At 50.1% G+C, this 26200-nt stretch overlaps 1 protein-coding gene across 8 annotated transcripts; it reads right to left on the bottom strand.

Annotated features, from left to right (window-relative positions):
* On the bottom strand, positions 1-25971 carry ZNF2 (zinc finger protein 2). 8 transcript variants are annotated; one of them, XM_062209868.1, is made up of 6 exons: positions 25913-25965; positions 24746-24835; positions 7283-7353; positions 4807-4933; positions 2316-2429; positions 1-1832 (listed from the first exon to the last, which is right to left on the bottom strand). In XM_062209868.1, exons 3-6 carry the CDS (start codon positions 7313-7315, stop codon positions 829-831), a joined length of 1278 nt encoding a protein of 425 aa, XP_062065852.1. In that variant the 5' UTR covers positions 7316-7353; positions 24746-24835; positions 25913-25965; the 3' UTR covers positions 1-828. The 8 variants fall into 8 exon arrangements, with proteins under 8 accessions (XP_062065852.1, XP_062065855.1, XP_062065854.1 ...); XM_062209871.1 differs by having other exon boundaries at positions 24746-24831; positions 25913-25932; XM_062209870.1 differs by having other exon boundaries at positions 25900-25917.
* Between the last annotated feature and the right edge of the window lie 229 nt (positions 25972-26200).

Genomic DNA, 26200 nt, shown 5'->3' with positions numbered 1-26200 from the left:
TTCAGATAAATATTTATTGAGCACCTATTATTTGCAAGGCACTGTGTGCGATACAAAGACCTGTAAGCCACACCTCCAAGTGCTTACAATCTAGTTGAGGAGAGAATACATGTACATAAATTATGAAATAAGCAAACGTCGTGGCATAACGGTAGAGAATATACTTGGAAAGTAGAACTGTATTCCAGACCTGGCTCTACCTTCTTCTAGCAGTGTCACCTTGGGCAAGGTATGTAATCTCGCTAACTTCAGTGTGCTCATCTGTAAGCCCGGAGTAACAGTACTCCCTTCGCAGCACTGGTGAGGGAATCAATCTGTTCCTTGTAGGACTCAGCTGAGTGTTGATCCCATGGTCAGTGCTCAACAAGTGCTAGCTATTAGTAGTAGTGCTAGGAGATCTAAACGCTGGGACAGTGCCCAGAAAAGCTCCAAGAGAGAGGAACTAACAGCTATAAAAACAACTGTTCTGAGAAAACAAAGCAAACAGTGCTGCTCTATGTCACTCTGCCTTTCCTCTCCTGTCGCAGCCGTCAGCTGTGTAAAGTGCTGTGTGATACCCGGGACCTGGGTTCCCAGACCTACAGTGTGTCTGAGGCTCTCCTCCTAACATCTATCCGATTGCCAGACAAACCCATCCCAAACTTCCAATCTTTAGTTTCCTACCTTCTGGCAGCCTACGTCAGCTCTGTAACACAGGAGACTACAGTGTTTATTCAGAACTGTGAAGTGGAGGCAGGAGCCCAGCAGCCAGCATGGCTCGAATGCGCTAACGACGTCCTTGTTGAAGATGGGGAAGAGCTGAATTTTCGTGGAGGTCCTCTGTCTGACTCAGTCTATGCCCTGTTTGGCGTAACGCCGCTGATGTTGAATCACGGAGGACTTTGAGCTGAAAACCTTCCCACACACACTGCATTCAAAGGGCTTCTCTCCTGTGTGAACTCTCTGATGCCGCGTGAGCCGGCACCTCTGGCTGAAGGCCTTGCCACACTCGCTGCATTCGTACGGCTTGTCCCCGGTGTGGATCTTCTGATGCTGTGTAAGGGAAGAGCGGTCGAAGAAAGCTTTGCCACACTCGCTGCACTGGTAGCGCGGCTCCCCGGCGTGCGCCTTCTGATGTCTGTTCAGGGACGAGACGCCGTAGAAGGCTTTCCCGCACTCGGTGCACTCGTAGGGCTTCCTGCCGGTGTGGATGAGCTGGTGGCGGGTGAGAATGCTCTTCTGGCTGAAGGCTTTCCCACACTCGTGGCATTCGTAGGGGCTTTCTCCGGTGTGAATCCTCTGGTGTCGCGTGAGGGATGAGCGGTCGAAGAAGGCCTTCCCACACTCGCTGCACTTGAAGGGCTTCTCGCCCGTGTGAATTCGCTGGTGCACGGTCAGGGATGAGCGGTCAAAGAAGGCCTTCCCACAGGCGCTGCACTCGTAGGGGCTCTCGCCGGTGTGGGACATGAGGTGCCTGCTGAGGCTGCTCCTGTGGCTGAAGGCCTTCCCACACTCGGGGCAGTCGTAGGGCTTCTCTCCAGTGTGAGTCCGCTGATGGCGGGTCAGCGACGAGTGGTCAAAGAAGGTCTTCCCGCAGTCCCTGCACGCCTGATCTCTCTCTTTGGTGGCCACTCTTTTGTGTGGGGCTGACCCGTGCCGCAAGCTTTTCTCCCGGGAAAGGGGTTTCTTGCAGCTCGCCGCCGCCGAGCTCCTCTTCTCTGTTTCCAAGCCAGCCTCTGGTGCATGAACGTCAAACTTAGGACGCAGAGGGCTCTGTCTCCCGCATCTTTCCTTCCACGCTCCTTGTGATTGCTCTTCTGAAGCATCTTGGATCTCAGGCTTAGTCTCCCAGTCTGGAACAAACGGAAAACATAGATCTCAGTTTCTTTTCTGGGCTAGGACCTCTAAACAGTAGAAGGAGATACTAGGATGAATCAGAAAGTTAGGTTCGATCACTACACGGCTTGGAGAGACTGAAACCTGGGAAAGAGGATGGTGGTGGGAAAGAGAACTGATGGCGACACAGCAGTGACTAGGAGACTGCCCACTAGGAATATGGCCGGGATAATCAGGAAAGTAGGTTGAGCAGAGAGCATGGTGATGAACCGGAACGTGAGGGTGGGAGTGGGCATGTGACCCACGGGAGAGAACAGGCATTTGATGACCACAGATGAATAACACTTTAAAATGTGGAAGAAAAAAACAATATAAGCTAATGGGTGAAATAAAATAAATGTTTAAGCAGAAGGCTTTGAGTACATGACACCCAGTATCTTCCATCCTCCCCCATAAATAACAAACAAAACAAAACCTTGCCGCATCCTGTTCATACTCACCTAGAGAGATGCTCTCTGGCCATTCTCTTTGCTCAGGGCCATGAAGATCTGCTATCCAGGTCTCGTCTCTTCTCTTCAACTGAAAAATCACATCGGGTTGTGGAACTGGAAGTCCTGCGCGTGGAGAAAGAAACAAGCCAGGTTGCTGCATCTGACGAAGAAGACATAATCACTTCAAAGCTTAATCCCGACCCCTAAGTTTTTCAGAGAGAAAAATGCCAAAGGCAGAAGGCATAGGCCAGGAATACAGAGTACCAAATAGTGAAACCTTGGAACAAACCTCAGGACTTCGGTTCTAAAAAAGAACAAGCAGTATTTATTCAGAAAGCTGACAAAATTCATTTGATTTTTTTTTTTTCTTAAGATTTATTTATTTATTTGAAAGGCAAAGTGACCAAGAGAAGGAGAGAGACCTTTCATCTGTTGGGTCACTCCCCAAATGGCTGCGGCCCAGGGCTAGGCCAGGCAAAGCCAGGGACCAGGAGCTTCATCTGGGTGTCCCACATGGGTGCAGGGGCCACCGACTCCTGCTACTTTTCCAGTCACATTAACAGGGAGCTGGATGGGAAGTGGAGCAGCCAGGACTTAAACTGGTACTCAAACTGGATGCTGGTGTTGCAGGCAGTGGTCTAACCCACTGCACCACAATGCCGGCCCCAACAGAATTCATTTGAATCCAAGTGTTTATTCTTCCTTGTAAAATGAATGGGAAGCCCCCAGGTTTAACACTGGCTGGATGAAGGTCCTTGGCTTGAGGGATGAGAATGAAAAAGAATAATCTTGAATAAAAGTATTAACGACGGTGCCTATTTAGGGTTGTTTACCATTGGTATTATTGGTATTATGCTTTTTTTATTTGACAGGTAGAGTTATAGACAGAGACAGAGAGACAGAGAGAAAGGTCTTCCTTCCGTTGGTTCACTCCCCAAATGGCCGCTACGGCCGGTGCTGCGCCGATTCGAAGCCAGGAGCCAGGTGCTTCTTCCTGGTCTCCCATGCGGGTGCAGGGCCCAAGCACTTGGGCCATCCTCCACTGCACTCCTGGGCCACAGCAGAGAACTGGCCTGGAAGAGGAGCAACCGGGACTAGAACCAGTGCCCATATGGGATGCTGGCGCTGCAGGTGGCGGATTAACCAAGTGGGCCATGGCGTCAGCCCTGATATTCTGCTTTTATTGAAACAAGTCAGTCATGTCAGTGTAGGAAAATGAAAGATACAGATAAAAAAGAAAAATCACATTTCATACTTTGTATTCATTGTTTCCTCTTTCCTTCTATTCATTTTGATACTGAAAGATACCAATAGATCTGCTAAAAAATGGACAGTGAAATTATGCTGGTTTGTAAGCTATGTTTCTTCACATAATAAGTTTAAAATGCTATTTCAGCTAGCACAGATCCACATCATTTTAATGGCTATGTGATATTATACTATATAAAATAACGTAACTTCATGAATTTCCTGAATAGACATATTACTCTCCGTCTAACGTTCTGCTATTAACAAACAATGGTGTGTGAGTATTACTATATCAAATGCTAGTGTGGAGTTGAGGGGCTCAGAAATTGGGACCTCTCCTCGCCACACCTGCTTCTGAGGCACCTGGGAAACAAGATAAAAAGAATCTGAGGATGTGGCTTAGGGCTACGGCCACAGTAGCTTAATACACTAAGCATTGGACACATGTGCTATTATTTCCTTAGGATCAGTTCCTGGATATGAACCCATCTATTTCTGGTTACAGAAAACAGTTATGCCTGGAAATAGGCTTGAGCGCTAAACCTTCTTTGCATGGGTTCCCAACGGGGGGAACAGAGGCACTTGCCTCTGGGGCCTAAGACCCACACCCATCACCTCCCCGCGGTTCCCGTCTCTGACTTTGGCAGGAGTTCTGTGCCCCCCGATATGTCACATAGGCTCAGCAGCCTCCCGTAACGACTTCCACACACTCTAGTCTGTTTCAGAAACCATTCGGTGAGTTTAAACTGATCTAGACACATACTCACATACTCTGGTGACCTACTCAGAGGCCCAGCTCTGCACATCCACACTCCTACCGCCATCATTTTAAGGGAAAAGGTTCTTCCTCTCTCCTCGGGCTCCCGTGAGAGATCTCCCCTCTTCAAGACGGGCCGTGCCTCGGCACTGAGTCCTCTTGAGGGTGGTGAATAAGCCCCCTGACTGATTAGCGGGGCCCACAGACGCAGCCTCCCCTGCCTGCCCCTCGGGAGAGCCAGCTCCCTGTGTCAAGTGCACACTCTACTCTCTGGCCCGGCCCTCTCGCACAGGAGCAAGCTGCTGAGCGAGGGGGCTTAAGCATTGTTACTACCAGGGCAACAGTGAAGCCACTGTTCTGTAGACCTAAGCAGCATCCTTTGACACCTGCTATCTTGTCTCTCAGGGGGCTTGAAGCTCAGGTGTGGAGAGAAGCAGTCTCAATTTGTCGGGCCCCCAGCCCCGCAGAGCACTCCCCACAGGACCCTGTCCTTACCCAGAGAGACAATGCTCTTGTAGTTCTCCAGCATCACCTCCTTGTAGAGGGCCCTCTGAACCGGAACCAGGTGCCGCCACTCTTCGTCAGTGAAAACCACGGCCACGTCGTCAAACGTCACTGACCCCTGCAAACACAGCCACGTTTTCTCTTACTCAAAACCCTTGTTTGGATGTGGACCAGGACAGAAAGTCATAAAGACAACCCTGGAGGGAGTGTGGAGGGCGGGAGGGAATGGTTCTGACAAAGTAGGGTTTTGAAGCATTTGGGGAGAGCAGCGTGATCACCCTAGGCGTGAAGTTCTTGGTCACGACGCCACACCGCCATATTTACAGCTGGCATTCGCAGGCTCTTCTTCAGACGTACAGAAAGCTTGCAAGAACAGAACAAGGAATTCCCACAGAGCCTTCACCCAGCTTCCCCAGTGCTAACATTTTTCAAATTTTCCTTATCTTTCTGTGTCTGCATATTCCAGAGTATACAAAAACACTTGTGGAAAATGGAATCAAAAGATAAATTTGGGTGCAAAATATTTTGAAGTCCATGCATACTTTTTTTGTAATACACATTTCCCAAGAACTCTGCTGAAGATTCCTCACATGCATGGATTTTCACAAACTATTTGAAGTATCCTCGTACATTCTCCTGTCTTTTCCTGAAATTCTTGAGCCAATTGCAAACATCACGTCCCTCTACTCCTAAATATTTCAGCTCATATTTTGTAAAATCAAGAACATTCTTTGGTATTATCACACTTTAATTATAAAAGTCAAGAAAACAGCATTGATATTATATTACTGCTTCATCTCTGAACTTATTCAAATTGTGCCAAATTTTTTTTTAACATTTATTGGCCAGCACCGCAGCTCAATAGGTTAATCCTCCGCCTTGTGGCACCGGCACACCGGGTTCTAGTCCCGGTCGGGGCGCCGGATTCTGTCCTGGTTGCCCCTCTTCCAGGCCAGCTCTCTGCTGTGGCCCGGGAGTGCAGTGGAGGATGGCCCAAGTGCTTGGGCACTGCACCCCATGGGAGACCAGGAGAAGCACCTGGCTCCTGCCTTCGGATCAGTGTGGTGCGCCAGCCGTGGCGGCCACTGGAGGGTGAACCAACGGCAGAAGGAAGACCTTTCTCTCTCTCTCTCTCTCACTGTCCACTCTGCCTGTCAAAAAAATAAATAAATAAAAAATAAAAATAAATAAATAAATAAAAAACATTATTTATTTATTTGAAAGGCAGAGTTACAGAGAGGCAGATGCAGAGGCAGAGTGAGGTCTTCCATCTGCTGGTTCACTCCCCAAATGGCCGCGTCAGCCGGAGCTGGGCCAATCTGAAGCCAGGAGCCAGGAGCTTTTTCCAGGTCTCCCACGTAGGTAAAGGTCCCAAGGACTTGGGCCACCTTCTACTGCTTTCCCAGGCCATAGCAGAGAGTTGGATTGGAAGTGGAGCAACTGGGACTCGAACCGGCATCCATATGGGATGCCAGCACTGTAGTCAGTGGCTTTACGCACTATGCCACAGTGCCAGCCCACCAATCGTTTTTACTTTTATTTACTTACAAATCCTCAGGATAATGTTGTTAATTGGGTCGTCTTTAGGATCCTTCTTGTTTTGCTTTAATGCTCTGTGATTCTGTAAGATTACAACGTTATCCTCGGTTCTAAAACTCCAGGTGAGTCTCTGGTTACCCACAGTTCTAGGCTGGAGCATGGCATTCACAAAAGGAACAACTTAAGTGTCTCTAGGCATGACTCTTCAGGGCTCCAAGTGCCTTCTGGAGGAGCTATACAGTAGGTATCACATGCCCCAGTCTAACCCGCTGGGCCTACTGCCGGGTCCCAGGTGGACTTACTGAAGAACAGTCAGGACCGGAACCAACTCGCTGCCCTCCAAACCTTCCAATCAGACCCATACCATCCATTTTTAGGCAAAATACTTGGTGCAAAGGCACATGCTTTGTGTTCCTGGCGACAGGCTAGTGGGCGCAAGCTCAAGGCAAGGACAGGGCACTGAAGGATCCCTCGAGTCAAATAGGAAGGAAGGAAATGCAGTCATTCCTCAGTGTCCCCATGGATACCAAGATCCGTGGATGCTCGAGTCCTTTATCTAAAACAGCACAGTATTTGCATATAACCCACAGACATCCTGTATCCTTCAAGTAGTCTCCAGACTACTTAAATACCCAACAGCAGTACCATGAACACAACTGTTGTATTGTATTGTTTAGGAAGGAATGACAAGACAGGAAGCACATACACGATCAGTACAGACAAAAACATTTTTTCCAAATATTTTCAACCCAGGGGTGGTTCAATCTACTGATGTGGAACCTGTCCGTGGCTATGGTGGCACGATGGTGCTCCCTCGCGAGGCTTCCACCTGCCTGGTTGGGTCTGATCAAAGAAGCTCCAAGAAAGAGCAACGTGGTTACCTCATGGAGACGCGTGGAACATTTCAGAAACACAGAAGTCCCCTCACCTGGCATCTGGCAGTTACAGGCGCAGCAGCCATTCCCTCCTGTGAGCTCGCTTGGTAGAAAAGGGCAAGTCCTAATGAGGCAGGGGTGTGGGGTGAGAAAGAAGGTATGAGAATGACCAGTCCTGCTCCGGCCGTGAAACTAAAACTCTCCAGTGAAATGCGCACCTACTCCCACCCCCAATGCCCTAGGCAAAGGGCAGGCAAAGTAAAGCAGAGGCAGGAGCAGCCCCAGCCCACTCCAGAATCAGAGCCAAAGGCCACAGACATTGCAAATGCGGTGCCTGCCTCACCAAGACGCTGCAGGCAGAATTCACAAGCACAGTTCACACAGTATTTATACAGTCACGTGCAGTATTGCCCTGAATGATGACGGGGCAAAAACCCTCAGCAATTTTGTAAGTGACTCTATGGACAAGACAAGTGAAGCAAAATCGATAGCCATTTCATTTCAAAGGAAAAATACCCCATGCACAGCCCCTGCCAAAGAAGCGGCCCCAAGGCAGCCACATTTTGTTCCTCGCCATCTCATTCCTGGAGCCGCACGGATTAGGTAACGGGTGGGCAATGCCCAGGTGAGCAGTAGACGGAGGACATGAACTAAGAAGTGTGAGGGCAACACACAGCTGATGAGCGAAAGGACATCACAAGGTGGCCGGACCCAGGGGTGGGCGGGAGGCATGAGGCAGACCAGAGGTCGCAAGAGAGACCCTGGATGGACAAGATGCCGGCAAAGGGAAGAGCAGCTCAGGCACTTTAGTGAGGACACACGGAGACAAAGACCCAAGAGTCCCTGGCGCCGCAGCCCCTCAGCTCGCCTAGTACCAACTTCCCTCATTGAGTCCTGGATTTCCCTAAGACTCTACCCTTCCTCGGCTCTGTGTGAATCCTCATCACTCACCCCTTCACTTGAGTTGGCTGAGTGGCCGTTTGTCACAATCTAGAGTCTAATTAAAGCAGCAGTGTTAAGTCAAGCACCCCTGGGATTTGCAGCAGCGCGAGATCCTGTCCTCTGGGAGGGGAAGGAAGGCGCTCCTGCAGTCAAGGGCATGTGGCCACTGCTCCTGTGACTCATTCACTCATCTCTTCAACCAGGATTTCCCAGGACCAACTAGGGACGCCGAGTCAAACACTCTAAGACCCTGCTCTCGGCCTCCAGAAACTACAGGCTAGTTCACAGAACCAACATGCAAGCAGAATAGTGCTTCACTATCAGGCGGGCAGCTGCTATAAAGAGATACATCCACAGCAAACTACTGAGTGCCACGGAGGCTCACCTAACCCGGCCTGCAGAGCGGGAGGAACACGGCAGCCCTCTTGGCAGACGTGGGATCTAAGGCAAGTCGTGATTTGGGAGACAGGGCGCATTCTAGGCAGGGAGAAGCGCCAGGCTTTCACAAATAAGGAAGCAAGTCTTTAGACAGAAAGAATGAACAACCAGCATCTGTTGAGAGAGGTGCAGTCCAGGCTGTGGCCAGGGCTGGGGGGAGGAGGCCAGAGAAGCAGGCAGTGCCCACCGCGTCAAGGAGCAAGGCCCCTGTCCCAGAGCGTGGAGGTCACTGAAGGACTTCAGCAGGCGCGTGTCGTCACCGGACCTGTGCTTGGGATCGACCACTGTGGCTCACAGCAGGCTGTGAAACATGTCCCTGCGCTCAGCAATTCTCTCCTAGGAGCTTACGCTCAGGAAGGCAGTACCTGTGCGGTGCTTTCTACTAACCGTCACCAACACTAACCTCACGGAGGGTCATGTGCCGGGCAATTTCCCCAGTACTTTACACATTATCATCTCACGTAACGCAGCAAAAATCGGAAATATTTTCAGCTTCTAAAGCAGGAGATTTGGGTCACTGAGCCTGTGTTACTTACCAGGTATGCTGAGTATTTTTCACATGGACGATTTAATTCTATCCTCATAAATCAGTAAGGTAGGTACTACTCTACAGATCAGGAAATTTAGGTCTTGTGAGAGGCTGACATAGAATTTGCATCCAGGTTGCACCCAACTTGCCTGGTGGTTTTTAACTCTCTACTATAATAACGTATTTCCCTATAAGATAGCCACATACAGCAGACCAACAGCCTGGAGAAGAAAATCCCCACACATATCTGCACACTTAGGGAAGCTTGGTCAATGACTGGGGTAGTGTCATAAATCATTAGGGACAAGCTCGCCACTGATAAACTGCCGACAACTCCAGCAGTCATCAACTGGATAATGGCCAACTTGTGGCTTTATACATAAACAGATATATACACACATATATGTATATATAATGATATATATAATAAACATATAATGAACGTTAAGAGATTAAACCACAAAACATAATTACTGAGTAAAAAAGGTTATATAATTACTATGATATTTATATACAATTAAAAATATATAAACACTATCGGCAAAAATCCGTACAGGATAATCAGTACCAAACTGTGAGTTTATCTGGGAAGACGTGGGACTAGACTAGGGAGGGATCCCCAGATTACTCCAGCTTTATATGTAATGTTTTCTCAAACAAAAACAAATTGAAGAAAAAGCACAAATAAATTCACAAAATGGCCGGTGCCGTGGCTCAACAGGCTAATCCTCCGCCTTGCGGTGCCGACACACCGGGTTCTAGTCCCGGTCAGGGCGCCAGATTCTGTCCCGGCTGCCCCTCTTCCAGGCCAGCTCTCTGCTGTGGCCCAGGAGTGCAGTGGAGGATGGCCCAAGTGCTTGGGCCCTGCACCCGCATGGGAGACCAGGATAAGCACCTGGCTCCTGCCATCAGATCAGCGCAGTGCGCCGGCCGCATTGTGCCAGCCGCGGCGGCCATTGGAAGGTGAACCAACGGTAAAGGAAGACCTTTCTCTCTGTCTCTCTCTCTCTCACTGTCCATTCTGCCTGTCAAAATAATTAATTAATTAATTAATTAATTAAAATTCACAAAATACAGCACTGTGGCATAATGGGTTAAGTTGCCATCTGCCGCACTGGCATCCCATATGGGCACCAGTTCAAGGCTGGGTTGCTCCACTTCCAATCCAGCTCCTTGTTAATGTGCCTGGGAAAGCAGTGGAGGATGGTTCAAATGCTTGGGCCTCTGCACCCACATGGGAAAACCGGATGAAGCTCCTTGCTCCAGCCTGGCCTAGCTCCAGCAGTTGTGGCCATTTGGGGAGTGAACCAGCAGATGAAGATCCCTCTCTCTCTGTCTCTCCCTGTGATTGACTGCCGATTGACTTTCTTGAAAAATAAATCACAAGGCCGGCGCAGAGGCTTAACAAGCTAATCCTCCGCCTTGCGGCGCTGGCACACTGGGTTCTAGTCCCGGTTGGGGTGCCGGATTCTATCCCGGTTGCCCCTCTTCCAGGCCAGCTCTGTGCTATGGCCTGGGAAGGCAGTGGAGGATGGCCCAAGTGCTTGGGCCCTGCACCCCATGGGAGACCAGGAAAAGCCCTGGCTCCTGGCTTTGGATCAGCACGATGCGCTGGCCGCAGCGGCCATTGGAGGGTGAACCAACGGCAAAAGGAAGACCTTTCTCTCTGTCTCTCTCTCTCACTATCCACTCTGCCTGTCAAAAAACAAAAAACAAACAAACAAAAAAAACCCAATAAAAATAAATCACAAAATATTACAATAAAAATTTACAGACTTTTAAAACTACTTATTTGGGCATGCACATTTGTATGGGAAAAGGAAGAATATATATTAAAATGTAAATGAAATTTGAATGGTAGTGTTTCAAGTGATTTTTATTTTCATTTAATTTTTTATATTTTCTGATTTTTAAAAACAAGCATAGGGGCTGGTGCTGTGGCATAGTGGGTGGAGCTGCCATCTGCAGTGCCAGCATCCCATATGGGCACCAGTTCGAGAACTGGTTGCTCCACTTCCGATCCAGCTCACTGCTATAGCATGGGAGAGCAGTGGAAGATGGCCCAAGTCCTTGGGCCCCTGTACCTGCATGCATGGGAGACCCGGAGGAAGCTCCTGGCTCTTGGCTTTGGATGGGCTCAGCTCTGGCTGTTGGGGCCATCTGGGGAGTGAACCAGTGGATGGAAGACCTCTGTCTCTGCCTCTGCCTCTGCCTCTCTCTAAATCTGGCTTTCAAATGAATGAATAATTTTTTTTCCTTTAAAAAAAAGCATAAATATTTACTCTGGTGAACAGGAAAAAGGTAACAGGAAGAGCGGTGTGCAGAAAAGTTACAGCAGATCTGAGACTGTTATTCCCCGCAAGTTCTGCTCGCAAGGTTGGTCTTTGGCTGGTTTCTGGAAACTTCAGTTGTCCGAGGGTTCCCTCAGAGACAGGGTGATGGCTGAGCCCAGCCAATGCGCATGGCTGAGGCTGAACACCTGCCTCACTTCTGCAGGGCCTGGACTTCTGGTATGTGTTAGGCAGAGGGTGCTTTGTGATCAACTTTCAACAAAAAAACTTGGGTGCCAGGTCTGTAACGGGCTTCCCCAGGCAGAAACTTTGCGTACATGTTGCTGCATTTTTGCTGCTAGGGGAGGAGGGTGCTCTGTGTGACCCTCACGGGAAGGACAGAACACAAGCAAACCCACACATAGATTCCTGTGTCTTTTCCCCTTCTGATCAGGCTGTGTATCCATGTTAAGGTCACGGTCCTAATCTTAGCCAGTAGTTCAACAGTAGGCTGAGTTCCAACCCTCTGGCCAATCCCTGAATATGGGGCAATCTTGGAGACCTCAACACGGGCAGCCAAACCCCTGGGAGCAGCGGTGGCGGGATGGGATTGGAGGAGGGCATGAATGGGCTGAGCACACAAGTGAGGAGATGTTATAATTAATTAAACTAGAAATTGAAGGGCTGAACAAAAGTAGTAGCAGCAGAAAAGAACTACCATCTAGACAGGAAGAACAGGTAATAGACAGATGGGAAATGGGGGTGGGAGGTGATGGGAGAGCCAGGGTGACTCCCAGGTCACTGATCTGAGCGGCAGGGTGGATAACGACGCCATTCCCGGAGCTGAGCCACAGGGGACTCAACGGAAAGCTAAGGAGGTCGGTTTTGAACACTCAGAATTTGAGCTGATCTCACATCTCTGAGTAGGAAAACGCAGGTAACTCTGCCTCCTACGAGCCAAATAAAAATTATTATTGTTAAGTAAAATAATAGGAATTTTGAAAGACTATGGGTTTCATAATCAAAATAGAAAAGTTAATATGAAGTACACGCAAAAAACTGATAATAATACAAAGAATGCAATCTTTAGGCCTTTAATTCATATAGCTAAGTACTTTTTTCCTATTAACTATATGACTATTCATGAACATAGATCTTTTGGGATATATAAAGGGGTCTTCAAAAAGTTCAAGGAGAATATGTATTAAAAAAAACTAGTGCCGAGTGCTGTGGTGTAGCAGCTAAAGCCACTGCCCGCAGCACCGGCATCCCATATGGGTGCCGGTTCAAATCCCAGCTACTCCACTTTCAATCCAGCTACCTGCTAATGAGCCTGGGAAAGAAGCGGAAGATGGCCCAAGTCCTTGGGCCTCTGCACCCATGTGGGAGAAGAAGCTTTTGGCTTCAGCTTGGCCCAGCTCTGGCCATTGCAGTCATTTGGGAAGTGAACCAGTGGATGGAAGATCTTGTTCTCCGCCTTCCTCCCTCTCTGCAACTCTGCCTTTCAAATAAATAAATCTTAAAAAAAAAAAAAAAAAAAAAAAGGAAAAAGAATGCAGTGATTTCAAAATTTTTTGCATCAAAATAATTTCATTTTCTATGAACTTTTCGCAGTGCCCTCATATGCTTGCATCCATTCATACAAGTGTAAAAAGGAAACCCAGGGAACGGAGATAAGGCAAGTACTCCAGAAACAGGCACTAAGTACCCTACACCAGCTACATCAGGCAGAAAGCTGTTCTAACAATGAGCCAACCTGCTCCTAGAGAAAAGACCCTAATCCGGCAAACTTTTAAAAAATGCTAAAAGGGGAGCTGGCATTGTGGTACACCAGGTTGAGCTGCTGCCTCTGACATCCCATAAAAGCACAGGTAGGAGTCCAGGATGCTCCACTTCCAATCCAGTTCTCTGCTTATGCGCCTGGGAAGGCAGAAGACAGCCCAAGTGCTTGGGTCCCTGTCATCTATGTGGGAGACCTGGGTGGAGTTCCAGGCTCCTGGCTTCCACTTGGTCCAGCCTGGCCATTGCAGTCATTTAGGGAGTGAACCAGAAAATGGAAAATCTCTGTCCCTGTCTCTCTGTAATTCTTGCAAATAAAAATAAATAAATCATTTTTTTTTTTTTTACAGGCAGAATGGACAGTGAGAGAGAGAGAGAGAGACAGAGAGAAAGGTCTTCCTTTACCATTGGTTCGTTCACCCTCCAACGGCCGCCGTGGCTGGCGCGCTGCGGCTGGCGCACCGCGCTGATCCGAAGCCAGGAACCAGGTGCTTCTCCTGGTCTCCCATGCGGGTGCAGGGCCCAAGCCATCTTCCACTGCACTCCCGGGCCATAGCACAGAGCTGGACTGGAAGAGGGGCAACTGGGACAGAATCCGGCGCACCGACCGGGACTAGAACCCAGTGTGCTGGTGCCGCAGGTGGAGGATTAGCCTATTGAGCCGTGGCGCCGGCCATAAATAAATCTTTTTTAAAAAACACTCAAAGACCAGATCACAGTATAATTACTGGTTTGTCTGACAGCTTTTAACTCTATTGGTCTATTATCTGTGGGGCTATCTTTTCAAAAAAATCAATCTTTTTTGCATTGAGTTAAAAGTTGCCAGACATTCCCAGATCATCTAACACTGGCCAAGCAAAACCTCAAAGACCCTGAGGGCGAACACTTTGCAAAAACTAAAACCTATGTGAAAGGCAAAAACTAAAGAAAAGAAATCCAACAGGAAAAACAAGTTTAGTACAAGTATTTAAAAACAAACAACTCAATCTGAGGAGGACAGAGCAGGGCTTGAATTTTGCTGGGAAGAGACAGAGTAATGCATACACAAATAGAAACAAAGATCTCAACAAAACTGACAACCAGGGCCTGCAACCTGTACCTGTAGGACATTGCTGCTTTCCATTTTGATCTGTTAAGCTTCCTCCATCCCAGGAAATTTTACTCTTGGGCCCTAGAAAGACCTCAAAATTAATACTTAGAGATGCAGGAGGGCATAGTCATTAAGACCCAGGCTCTGCAGCCAGACTGCCTGAAATAAAAATCCAGCTGTCTCTTCATACCTGTTTAGCAATGTTCCTTAACCTGTCTCAGTGTGCCCAACTGCAAAATCAGAATAAGAGTGCCTATCTCGTGTATTTATGCTGATGTTTAAATAGGATGATACACATAAAGCATTTAGAATAATGTGCTGAGTAAACGTTAGGATCAGCTAAAAGTAATGCTATTATCCCAGGCAGGCAGAAATAATGAAAATAATTAATTAAACAGCATTGTTGTTGGGGCCAGCACTGTGGCACAATGGGTTAAAGCCCCAGCCTGCAATGCCAGCATCCCAAATGGGTACTGGTTCAAGTCCTGGCTGCTTCACTTCTGATCCAGCTCCCTGCTAATGCACCTGGGAAAGCAGTGGAGGATGGTCCAAATTCTTGGGTCCCTGCACCCATGTTAGAGATCCAGAAGAAACTCCTGGCTCCTAGCTTTGGATTGGCTCAGCCCCAGCCATTGTGGCCATTTGGGGAATGAACCAGTGGATGGAAGACCTTTCTCTTTCTGTTTCTACCTCTCTCTGGAATTCTTTCAAATAAATAAAATAAATTAAAATAAACAGTGTTATTGTTTTAGAGTATGCTTAGGTGTAAAGTGTAATAATAACTTTGAAATCAAAGTATTGGTCTTAAAATGTTAAAACTTTCTGAACAAATCAAACCACATCTGAAATTGTAGTTGGAACTGCTCAGTGTTTAAATGCTTAAAGACAATTCTCCAAGTTCTGTTTATTAGATTATGACTTTAATAAGTTGAGCACTGCACAAGTCTCAAAGGGTAGTGAACATAAAAGCTTCATGGCCATGAGACGACCAGATGTCATCTTCAAGGCACTCATCGTCTGTGGGCCCCCTGCCAGGCTGACTCCACTCCTCGGTAGGGTCAAACTCCATCAGCAGTCTCTCAGTAAGCTCTCACCACTCAGCCGAGCCCAGATCCACTAAACTTACACGAAGTAACTGCCAGCAGGGGGTTACCTTCTCTTTCGCTTTTTCTTTTCCCAGTCTTGGATCTCAAAGTATCACTGGAGAAAGCATTCTGCAAGTTCACATCTGTATCTTTTTTATTATTATTATATTATTATTTTTGACAGGCAGAGTGGACAGTGAGAGAGAGACAGAGAGAAAGGTCTTCCTTTGCAGTTGGTTCACCCTCCAATGGCCGCCGTGGCCGGCGCACCGCGCTGATCCAAAGCCAGAAGCCAGGTGCTTCCTCCTGGTCTCCCATGCAGGTGCAGGGCCCAAGGACTTGGGCCATCCTCCACTGCACTCCCGGGCCACAGCAGAGAGCTGGCCTGGAAAAGGGGCAACCGGGACAGAATCCGGCGCCCCGACCGGGACTAGAACCCGGTGTGCCGGCGCCGCAAGGTGGAGGATGAGCCTATTGAGCCACGGCGCCGGCCGCACATCTGTATCTTCAGATGAGCCCCTACCCTGGCCCGAAAACTTTTACTGCTCCCTTCTTAGCTACACAGCTATTGCAAACTTAACAGGCTGTGGCTCCCTCAACAGGGTGTAACGGGGTACGGGTGACTAAGGCCCAATAAACCTTCCTGACCACGTACTGTGGGGCACGTGGGCCTCGGTGTGACTAATGCACACAACACCGTGCCTCTCTCGGGTGCCAGCCAAACACGGTTCTGCAGCACTCACCCAGGCAAAACGTGCCGTCACGTCTCACTGTGCGAAGACCAAGCCAGCAATTCTCCTTCAGCAGGTTTCTCGAGAAACTGCACTGCCATTTCAGATTTACAGAAAACCACCAGTTTTGGTATTGGCTGCGTGCTCCCGAGCCCCTCTCGCTAACTCCTGACATGTCATTCACCTTGTGCTCCCAGGTACAGTTCCCTTTCTGAACTCCTCAGAAAACCTGAACCACCTTCACTCGGGAGGATGGCTAACTCCGCTACTCCTCATTCTAGCGACAGAATCAGCTTTCTTTTTTCCTTTACCCTCAAACGTGTCTTCATTCCTCTGGCTTGGCACCATTGACAAGGATCGGACTTTTGGTAACAAAACCTGCCACCTCTTCCACCATGCAGCCCACCTGTCTTCGACTAACCTGAGCATCAACAAGAGAGAGTTTCATGGGAGGCGAATCTATGTGGCAGAAAGCATTCTAGACAGGGAATTGCTGTAAGCAAAGCCTTGAGCAAGTTCCAGAGCACCCTCACCTCCCAGGGTGTTCCTATAGGGCAAGTATGGTACATAATGCATTTATCATAGTTTGTTCAAAAAGTCCAAGTTCTTTACTACTGCCAAAGGCCAATCCACAATTCAGTGAATATTCACTGAGTATCTATTGTGCCCAAGGCAGCAAGAGATGTGAGGTCAACTAAACAGCTCCGACTGTCTGTCTCCAGGCCTCCGTGTCCTCCATCCAGAGCCCTGCCTCTCCCCCACTATTGCTTCCTCGCAGAACGTGTGCGTTGCATTACCCAGTCTCTCTCTGCCCCTAGATCCTACTTCTTCAAGCACGCACGGTACCTGCGATCCTGCACCAGCCTTTCTTCTCCACTACAACGGCCCTAACCCTTCTTCCCACTCTGCCCCAGGAACGTGCTAGCTGCCCTCGGCTCAGTCTACAGTTCTTCTCGCAGCCCCTCCCACAAAATACGTCTGCATCCGGGTGTCCGTTCTCCGCCTCTCCAGAGACGGTCCCCAAGTCCGGTTCTAACTCCTCTTCCCAATACACTTTGCATTTCCAAATGACTGGAAGTTTTGAATTAGGCAACTCCCCTCACCAGCTACGGTCTCCAGCTTTGTTTCCATCAGAGGTTCTATTATTTTCCCCAGAGTTCCAAATTCAAACTCTAATCTCACTCTCTCTCCTCCCAATTCTAGCCAGCAGCTCCTTTTTTGTTTTGCAACGTCATTTGGATCCTTCTCTACCACTAACACCTTAATGCATGTCCATAACGGCTTGGTTTAGAACTTGTAGGGAACCAGACCGGAGGAACCGTGCCCCTAAGATGGCGCCGACTCCCTGCTTCCGGGTTCTTCCTCATCTCAGGGAGTTCCCGCTCTTGCTCGCTCCTTCCCGCCTTAGATTTCCCGCTCTAGCTCGCTCCTTCCCGCCTTGCCACGAGATTGTCCTATCCCCGCGCTTCTAGCCTATCACCTGATTTGTGACGTGTATTGTGCATATAAACCCTTGCTACGCGGGTGTAAGGGAAGTTCCTGCCCAGAAGAGATCGAAGCTGGATCTCCTGCTTGCCGAGCAATAAAGGAACCCCGTGCAAAGTGTTCGGTCTCTGTCTCTTGCTGGACGAGGACGGCGCCGAGCAGCTGGTGGCCCGTACGGGGAGCTTCCTCTACGTTGCCCGGTAAGTAGAAGGTAAGCGAGGTCAGTCTTACCGTCTGGGCCCCGCGAGTGAGGTATATCTCGTGGTTGGAGGGTGGACGCACCCTAAGATAGCGGACGTGTTTCCCCGCTTTAAACTGAAAGAATAGCAGACTTGTTCCCCCGCTTTAAACTGAAAATAAGATAGCGGACGTGTCTTCCCGCTTTAAACTGAAAATGGGAAATTCATCTAGCCATTCAATGTTGCTTAATCCGTTAAAAGCATTATTGCGTAGCAAAGGGATTAAGGTTTCTAAGACCACACTTGTCAGGTTCCTTGGAAGTGTTGATTTCTTTGCGCCGTGGCTCACCCACGAGGGCCAAATAACTCTTGAGTCTTGGGAGAAATTAGGAAAGGATCTCCGGCGCACAGTTAACGATCCCCAGGAACCCGATATCGACCCCGTTGTTCTCCCCTTATGGGAACTACTGCGGGCGTGCCTCCAAGAGGAGAGGTCGGTGGGAGCGGACCGCCCGACTCTTACGGCGGTTCGCGAGGCTCTCGAGGAAGTTCGTTCTCAGAGCTCGGACGGCGCCCGGGACCTCATACAATTTAAGGACACGGGATGCCAGACTTCCTCACTGGCCTCAGGCTCCGAATGTGGCTCCGCCTCCTCTGAGTCTGAGGGGGAAGGGGACGGCGATCCTAAATCCCCGCCTCCTACGTATGCGCAGCTGCGGCAAAAGTTAAAAGATGCCTGTTTACGCCCTCTAGTGCCTACGGCTCCTCCTATCGATGTCGTGCCCGCCCATCAGATTAAAGACGCAGCGCCTCCTACTGGCGGTCATGTAGGCGTGCCTCAGCCCCATCTAACACCCGTGCCGCCATGGCCATTAAACGTCCCAAATGTGCCACCTTTTTCAGGCAGACAGTTTCATCAACAAGCCTGGAAACAGTTGCGAACTGGCGCTCCCGCTGCCCCCGCTCAGGCTTACCCTGTTTTGGCTTTGGGCACGCGAGAGGCCCGGCACGAACCATTGGACATGACAGTATTAAAACAACTTAAGGCTGCGGTCCATGACTATGGACCCACAGCCCCATTCACATTGTCACTCCTTGAATCAGTCGGCCAGTCCATTTTAACACCTAGCGACTGGACCCAATTGGCTCGGGCCTGTTTAAGTCCAGGCGGCTTTCTTTTGTGGCAATCTATGAATACAGAGTGCTGTCATGACCAGGCAGATGAAAATGCTGAGGACGGCCACCCTACGTGGAATGCTGATATGCTTTTAGGGCGTGGACCTTATCAGGCTGACCAGACCCAATTCCCTAGACAAGTATACAGGCAAATTTCCAACTGTGCCCAACGTGCGTGGAGGCAGGCGTCCAATCCAAGTGACTCAGCTAGCCACCTCACCAAGATCGTTCAGGGCACGGCCGAACCCTTCGCTGATTTTGTCGCTCGCATACTTGAGGCTGCGTCGCGTATTTTCCCTTCCGAGGTTGACGTTCAGCCACTGGTCAAACAAATTATTTTTGAGCAGGCTAATAAAGAGTGCAAAAACATTCTTCGACAATATAGACATAAATCTCTGGACTCCTGGTTAAAATACTGCAGAGATACCGGTGGGCCACTTACTAATGCGGGCCTAGCTGCGATGCTGGCAAAAGTCAAAGAAAACAGTCCAAAATCTAAATCGACCCGACCCCCCATATCTTCAGGACTTTGCTTCCAATGTCATCAACCGGGTCACAGAAAACGCGATTGCCCCAATCTCAGCCACGGGTATTCCACGGCACAGCCTTCAGGCATAGAGCCTTGTCGCCGTTGCCGCAAGGGCCCTCATAGGGCAGAGGTATGCCGTTCTGCTTTCGATATCGATGGCAACCCACTTACAGGTAGCGCCCAGGGGCCAAAAAACGGCCAGAGGGGGCTCCCCAACCCAGCGAGGAGCCCCCAAAATCAAATCTACTCTCAGGTTCCACCTCCCGTGTCTGCGCTACACCCAGTGCACCCTCAGCCCGTGCCACTCACGGGTCCGCAGGCCTGGACCTCCGCGCCACCTCCCCTCTCCTCTTAACTCCGGAGATGGGGGTACAATTAGTGGAGAGCGACTGCTCCGGTCCTCTGCCCCCGGATTCGGTTGGATTAGTGTTGGGTCGGTCCTCCGCCGCCCTCCGAGGGCTAGCTGTGATCCCCGGGGTAGTTGACTCTGATTTCACTGGTAAAGTAAAGATCATGGTTCAGGCCCCTCAGGGACCTTTAGTAATCAATCCTGGAGACCGTATCGCACAAATGTTATTACTGCCCAGTCTTCACTCTTTAATCCCAGCTAAAAACCACGTTCGCGGCGCTGGTAACTTTGGGTCCTCTGGCATTAATTTTACCGGCTTACATATGCTTTTAAATGAACGTCCCACTTTAGTGTTGCAGATTAATGGCAAGGACATTAAGGGACTTTTAGACACAGGAGCCGACAAATCCATTATAGCAACAAAGGACTGGCCTAGTACATGGCCTACAAATGTGGCGGAACAAACCTTGCAAGGACTTGGTTTTGCTCATTTCCCAAAAATCAGTGCAGCCTTGTTGTCATGGCAGGATAGCGAGGGTCATAGAGGACAGTTTTCTCCATTCATTTTACCTCTACCCATTTCCCTTTGGGGGAGAGACGTCCTGGCCGAAATGGATGTTGCTTTGGTCACCACTTCCCCTGCAGTACGATCTATGCTACAAAATATGGGTTACGTCCCAGGCAAGGGACTCGGTGTCCAGCTCCAGGGCCACCCTTCCCCCATTGAACCAAAACAAAGACCAAGTAAAGTTGGCCTGGGTTTTTCCTAGGGGTCACTGTTTCGCCTCCTAAACCAGTGGAGCCTTTACCCATCTCGTGGCTAACGGACGTACCCGTCTGGGTTCCACAGTGGCCCCTATCTCAGGAGAAACTGGAGGCAGTCAACACTCTGGTCTTGGAGCAGGTCAACGCTGGTCATTTGATCCCATCCACCTCTCCATGGAATACGCCTATTTTTGCCATCCGCAAAAAATTAGGTCAATGGAGACTCTTACATGATCTTAGGGCAGTCAACGCACAGATGCAGCCTATGGGCCCTGTGCAACGTGGTCTTCCTCTGCTTTCGGCACTTCCCAACCAATGGCCTGTTATTGTAATAGATCTTAAGGATTGTTTCTTTTCCATTCCATTGGACAAAAAGGATACCCCACGTTTTGCTTTTACTGTCCCCACCCAGAACCAGGAACAACCGGACAAGCGTTGGGAGTGGACAGTCTTGCCTCAGGGTATGACTAATAGCCCCACCATGTGTCAAGTCTATGTAGCCCAAGTACTAAAACCTCTTAGAGACCAATATTCCGACTGCAGGTGCCTACATTATATGGACGACCTACTGTGTGCAGCCCCCACAGCAGAGAGGCTCCTGGCCTTATACAGTACACTCCAACAAGTGCTGGAAGGGGCAGGGCTGCATATTGCACCTAATAAGGTGCAATTGTCGTCTGTAGTTTCTTATCTTGGGGCTATAGTCGCCCCTACTCAAATTAGACCTCAAAAAATTCAAATAAAAATCAATGCTATCTCCACTCTAAATGACTTACAAAAACTTTTAGGGGATATCAATTGGATTAGGCACTACCTTAACATTCCTAATGCTGCATTGCAGCCCCTCTTTAATATACTTAAAGGAGACCCGGATCTTGCTTCCCCCCGAACCTTCACCTCTGAGGCCAAACAAGCACTGTCAATTGTCAACGATGCCCTTAGTAAAGCTGCCCTAAAACGTTGGGACCCTGCGGGAGACCTTACTCTTTGGGTCCTCGACACCCTTAAACAGCCCACCGCGGTCCTATGGCAGGATGGGCCTCTCCTCTGGATCCATCCCTCAATGTCATCTACTAGATCTATTAGTTACTATCCCGTGGCAGTGGCGGAGATAACTCTCCTAGCCATTCAGAGGGCTATCCAACATTTTGGACGCGAACCATCCACCATTGTTGTCCCCTATTCCATGGAACAGGTACGTGTGCTAATCGCTTGTACTGATGCTTGGGCGGTTTTAGTCTGCTCCACTTCCGCAACTATTACAAACAGAACACCCTCTGATCCTTTGCTAACCTTTGTTCAGTCTCACCCAGTTATTTTTCCAAAGTCCACATCCCAAAAGCCCTTACAGGGAGCCCCAGTAGTGTATACCGACGGTTCTAAAACAGGAGTCGGTGCATATGTTGTTTCAGGATCTGTGCCAAAAACATTCCAATTCGCTACTAACTCCCCCCAGGTAACTGAACTTCTTATAGTTAACCAAGTCTTCTCTGATTTCCCCGGACCTGTCAATATTGTGTCTGATTCACGCTATGTGGTTAATTCTGTGTCTATCCTTGAGGCCGCAGGACTAGTCAATTCTTCATCCTCCGTAGCGACAGTTTTCCTCACCCTGCAAAAATCTATTTGGAATCGGTCTGCTCCTTTCTTTATTACTCATATTAGAGCTCATTCTTCCTTACCTGGACCCATGACCACAGGCAATGCTATAGCTGATCAAGCCACACGCCCCATTTGGATACTCCAATTTTCTTCCCCAGAAGAGCAGGCTATCCAGTTTCATTCAGAGTTCCATGTAAACGCAAAAACCCTTGCCGCCAAATTCGGTCTTTCTCGTGCTGCCGCTCGCGATATTGTTCGCCATTGTGCCGCATGCCCTACTTTAACCCCTGTGCCTTCGGTGGGGGTTAATCCCCGAGGATTACTACCAGGACATATTTGGCAGATGGATGTCACCCACATATCCGAGTTTGGGACCTTAAAGTATGTTCATGTGTCAGTTGACACCTGTTCCCAAGTAATTTTTGCTTCTCTGGAGACGGGTGAGCGTACCACCCATGTCATTAATCACTGCCTTGCTGCATGGACAGCCTGGGGCAAACCAAAAACTTTAAAAACAGATAATGGTCCTGCATACACAAGTAAATCATTCCAAGATTTCTGCACCCGTATGCAGGTACAACATAAAACTGGAATCCCTTATAACCCTCAGGGACAGGCCATAATTGAAAGGGCTCATCGAACCCTCAAGGCTTTTCTCTTAAAACAAAAGGAGGGAATTGCCACGGGCAAAACCCCTCGAATGCGCCTCTCCCTTGCACTGTTTACTATAAACTTTTTGAATTTGACAGATCATTCTATGTCCCCCGCTGAGAGACACATGTTAAAGGAGCCATCTTCACGAGGCTATGTCCGTTGGAAAGATGTCCTCACGGGAAAGTGGTACGGCCCGGATCCGGTATTATGCTGGAACCGAGGCGCGGTCTGTGTCTTCCCACAGGAATCTGGAAGAGAACCTCTCTGGATACCGGAAAGATTGGTCAGAAAAACAGCCCCGCCGCCGCAAGATACACCTCTATCACCTACGGACGACATCTCCCCCGAGATAACCGAGATTACCACGCTCTCACAGGACGACAAATTGCAACAAAACAACGAGACGTGAGATGCACCCCTTCCGCTTCTTCATACTGGCAGCGGCTTTGCTCCCTGGCTCTTATGCGGGCTTTAACTCCAACCCCACTGCTTTACTGCAGAACGTAGGCAACCCTTGCGACTGCAAGGGGGGGACCAGCAACACCGTACTGCAGCGTACTCACATCGCCACAGCTGATTGTGGGGACAAAACTGCATATCTGCCCCTCCAGGGGATCCCCGGCCTACCACGCGGCTACATATGTGTGCCCAAACCCCGCGTTTCTGATCCCCATAGCAAAAACCACTCCTGTCCTTGCTCGACCTTTCAAGAATCCATGCACAGCTCTTGCGATTCCTCATACTTCCAATGCACTTCTGGCGGTCAGTCGTACTATGCCACCCAGTTACAAAGTACTCGCAGGTCCTCTAGTCCTGACCATTTGCCACAGGTAGTCCATTCATCCCCCTACCTCTCAGCCCCCTGTGTTGGTACGCCTGGACAGTGGGCGTGCTGGCGCACTACGGCACCCGTGCATATCTCTGATGGCGGAGGCCCACAGGACCAGCTCCGCCACCAACAGCTAACAAAGCGATTAAAACCCTCGTCCCCCCATCCCTACTCACGCCTCACATATGGACAATGCCTCCATCAGGCACACACCTTCCTCGAGTTGTCTTGTTCCCCCTCTCATTCATTGGGCTGTATCACCCATCCCTGACGGGGAGCGAAAACTGGGTATGCGAGACCAAAGGTACTGCAGCAGGAGTCCACCCGGGGGTTCCGGGGGTCCTGGGAGAGCATATGCATATGCATGCAGGTTCAATTCCCAGCCTGCCCCAGCAAAAGGGAATAAAAACTGATCCCTAACGGAGACATCAGGGGTTGTGGCCAGGCCCTTGAAGTTCCGTAACTAACGGATCACAAGCACGCTGGGTATGCACCTCTACTCTCTGCCTAGTAAATATTCTCCCGGCCCTCATGAGCCAGGGCCGTCGGGGATGTGATTTGTGCAAAAACAAAAGGAGGGAGATGTAGGGAACCAGACCGGAGGAACCGTGCCCCTAAGATGGCGCCGACTCCCTGCTTCCGGGTTCTTCCTCATCTCAGGGAGTTCCCGCTCTTGCTCGCTCCTTCCCGCCTTAGATTTCCCGCTCTAGCTCGCTCCTTCCCGCCTTGCCACGAGATTGTCCTATCCCCGCGCTTCTAGCCTATCACCTGATTTGTGACGTGTATTGTGCATATAAACCCTTGCTACGCGGGTGTAAGGGAAGTTCCTGCCCAGAAGAGATCGAAGCTGGATCTCCTGCTTGCCGAGCAATAAAGGAACCCCGTGCAAAGTGTTCGGTCTCTGTCTCTTGCTGGACGAGGACGGCGCCGAGCAAGAACTAGCACCTGGGGCGGTGCTGTGGCACTGCAGGTTCAGACACTGCCTGCGATCTTGTGCAGGTGGAGCCGTGCCGCCCTGCTAACACGCCCTGCTAACACGGCCAGGCAGGTGGCCTGGCCGAATACCTGGATCCTTGTCACACACCTGGAAGACCCAGGTGGAGTCCCAGCCTCAGTCCTGGCCATTGCAGCCACTTGGGATGTGCACCAGCAGATGGAAGATCTGTCGCTCTACCTATCAAATAAATAAAATAAATATTTTTTAAAGATTTATTTGACAGGTAGAGTTACAGACAGTGAGAGGGAGACACAGAGAGAAAGGTCTTCCTTTCATTGGTTCACTCCCCAGATGGCCACAATGGCCAGAGCTGCGCTGATCCGAAGCCAGGAGCCAGGGGCTTCTTCCCGATCTCCCACACGGGTGCAGGGCCCAAGGACTTGGGCCATCCTCCACTGCTTTCCCAGGCCACAGCAGAGAGGAAAGCAGCAGCGGGGACTTGAACCGGTGCCCATATAGGATGCCAGTGCCGCAGGCGGAGGATTAACCTACTGAGCCACAGCGCCAACCCCAATAAAACAAATCTTTAAAAAGAAAAAAACCTACCTATCACATATTCCTAGCTGGCTCCCTGCCCCATTCCCTTCCTCTATTTGTTTGAACCTGACCTCTCGAATAACAGGCCCGGGATCAACCCCTACAAGCCACCTGCTGTGGGTCCCCATACGCTGTGCCCTGGCCCCAGCGTTCTTTTTTCATGCTTGTCATCCGCTCTTCCTGCAGTGCAGTAGAAACTCTCAAATCTACCCAACGCTACTTTTTTGGGCTCCCCCCATCTCCCATAAAATCTCACTGCTCCATGCAGCCCTCGTGAAGAGCATCCGTGAAGAGGCCCAGGTCGGGGAGCTCAAAGAGGCAACCTCAGGCGTTTCCTGGGAAAGAGGGAGGGGCCGGAGTGGGTGGCACCCTAGATTTAGTGCCAATCCCCCTACGGTCATCAAGTACCATTACGGGCAGAGGGAGGGGGTGGGGAGCGAAGGAACACTCCAGACTTCCCACTTGAAGGTACGGGACCTGACCCGCGGTGGGTAACGGCCCAGCGCACACGGAACACACGCACGCACCGGGTGGAGGGGCGACAACTTGGCGTCGCACCGCTCGGAGCTGGGACGTCGCCACACACACTCTGCAGGCTGGCTCCGCCCACGTCACCCCGACCTGCTCCCACAGCACCTCCCCCAAGTGCTCAGCGTCCCCTTCTCTCGGCCGAGGCGCTCACTCCGCTCCTCGAAGACACACACCCGCCACCCTCACCTCCGGCACAGAGGGCTTGGGACCGGGAAAGACGGCGCCTCGTCAGCTCGGGAAAGCAGTGCGCCTGCGCAAAGGGCCCTGGCGTCCGCGCTCCCAATCAATGCGCTGTCTTCGCATGGACTCCATTTCCCAGAAGTCTCAGCAGCCGGCGCACGTTAGTATGACGTCAGAAAACCTGCGCCAGCTCCGGCTCGGGAGAAAGGAACTGGGTGGTGGTGCTGAACGAGGTCTGATGTGGCGGCGGGGGGGACGTCACGGTCTCCTTGAAGCACTGCCTGTGTGTGATGT

This window comes from Lepus europaeus, chromosome 13 (assembly GCF_033115175.1).
Source record: "Lepus europaeus isolate LE1 chromosome 13, mLepTim1.pri, whole genome shotgun sequence".
Lineage (NCBI taxonomy): Eukaryota > Metazoa > Chordata > Mammalia > Lagomorpha > Leporidae > Lepus > Lepus europaeus.
Note: the sequence above shows the minus strand (reverse complement) of the source record. Positions and strands in the feature narration are given on the sequence as shown.

Bases quoted from the DNA above. Each gene is read 5' to 3' on its own strand.
- ZNF2 (XM_062209867.1), bottom strand. From the start codon at position 8,647: ATGCGCCCTGTCTCCCAAATCACGACTTGCCTTAGATCCCACGTCTGC. The intron at 4,934-7,282 runs GTGAGGGGACTT...CTGTGTTTGCAG, and splicing joins CTGTAACTGCCAGATGCCAG to GGGTCAGTGACGTTTGACGA. The intron at 2,430-4,806 runs GTAAGGACAGGG...CTCCACGCGCAG, and splicing joins CAAGAGCATTGTCTCTCTGG to GACTTCCAGTTCCACAACCC.